Raw genomic sequence first — 760 nt, forward strand, 5'->3', positions numbered from 1 at the left:
GGGTATGAAGGCGTAATGTGACTTACGACCATGATCAGTATAATGAAAAAGCACTTACCTTCAAGGACGTTCGTGACCTGATCCTGAAAATTGTCGAACTTAAAGGGAGTGAGAAATCCCAGGGAGCCAAGGTGGAAGGCCATAACCGGTGGCACACTTTGCTGTTCGGACAAAAACAAAATGAAGCTATAATACAAGTCAGACTGCTACAGACATTCCACAATCTTATGCTTGTGATTCATCTGCTATTTTCAATCAACAGGAGTAAATAATGCAGCCTCTAAACAGTAAATACACTGAAGAGACCCAAGTCAAAACAAACCAATAAATAATCAGTGGTATTAATGCCCTAGCCAGTAATTATCTAGACTACCGTAAATTCACATTCATCCAATCACAACCTTCCTTTATAGAGACTAATGCTTCCTAATTTGAAAGACGCCTAGGAAACAACCAGGTAAGGTTAAAAGAAAAGGCCTCGTTGCAAACATCCCGATCAATCAAACGGTTACCTGGAAGAGCGATGAGGCATAGAGGAGAGTGCCGTCACCACCTAAACAAATGATGAAATCAATTTTGTCTGTGAGGTCGTCTTGCCCTTCTCGGAAACTCATGAGCTTGTCCTTCAGCACAGGGAAGCCAGAGTGGCTGGTCACCAGCGACTCTTCCATGACTGAGGCTTCGACGAACACCAGCATTCTCTTCTCCTGAAAGAAAAGATCTTTATTTACGATCTACAGGACTTCTGAATCAAACGTTG

At 42.5% G+C, this 760-nt stretch overlaps 1 protein-coding gene across 2 annotated transcripts in view; it reads right to left on the minus strand.

The window, feature by feature from the left end:
* The window catches only part of LOC119585593 (NAD kinase-like), a gene marked incomplete in the record, with an annotated part of 62,004 nt that overhangs the window by 8,596 nt on the left and 52,648 nt on the right, over positions 1 to 760 (minus strand). For both annotated transcript variants that reach the window (XM_037934259.1, XM_037934260.1), the window contains 2 exon segments: positions 59 to 161; positions 513 to 707. In XM_037934259.1, coding sequence (XP_037790187.1) covers positions 59 to 161; positions 513 to 707 — 298 coding nt within the window.

The sequence above is a fragment of the Penaeus monodon genome, chromosome 20, assembly GCF_015228065.2.
Source record: "Penaeus monodon isolate SGIC_2016 chromosome 20, NSTDA_Pmon_1, whole genome shotgun sequence".
In the NCBI taxonomy this organism is placed as follows: domain Eukaryota; kingdom Metazoa; phylum Arthropoda; class Malacostraca; order Decapoda; family Penaeidae; genus Penaeus; species Penaeus monodon.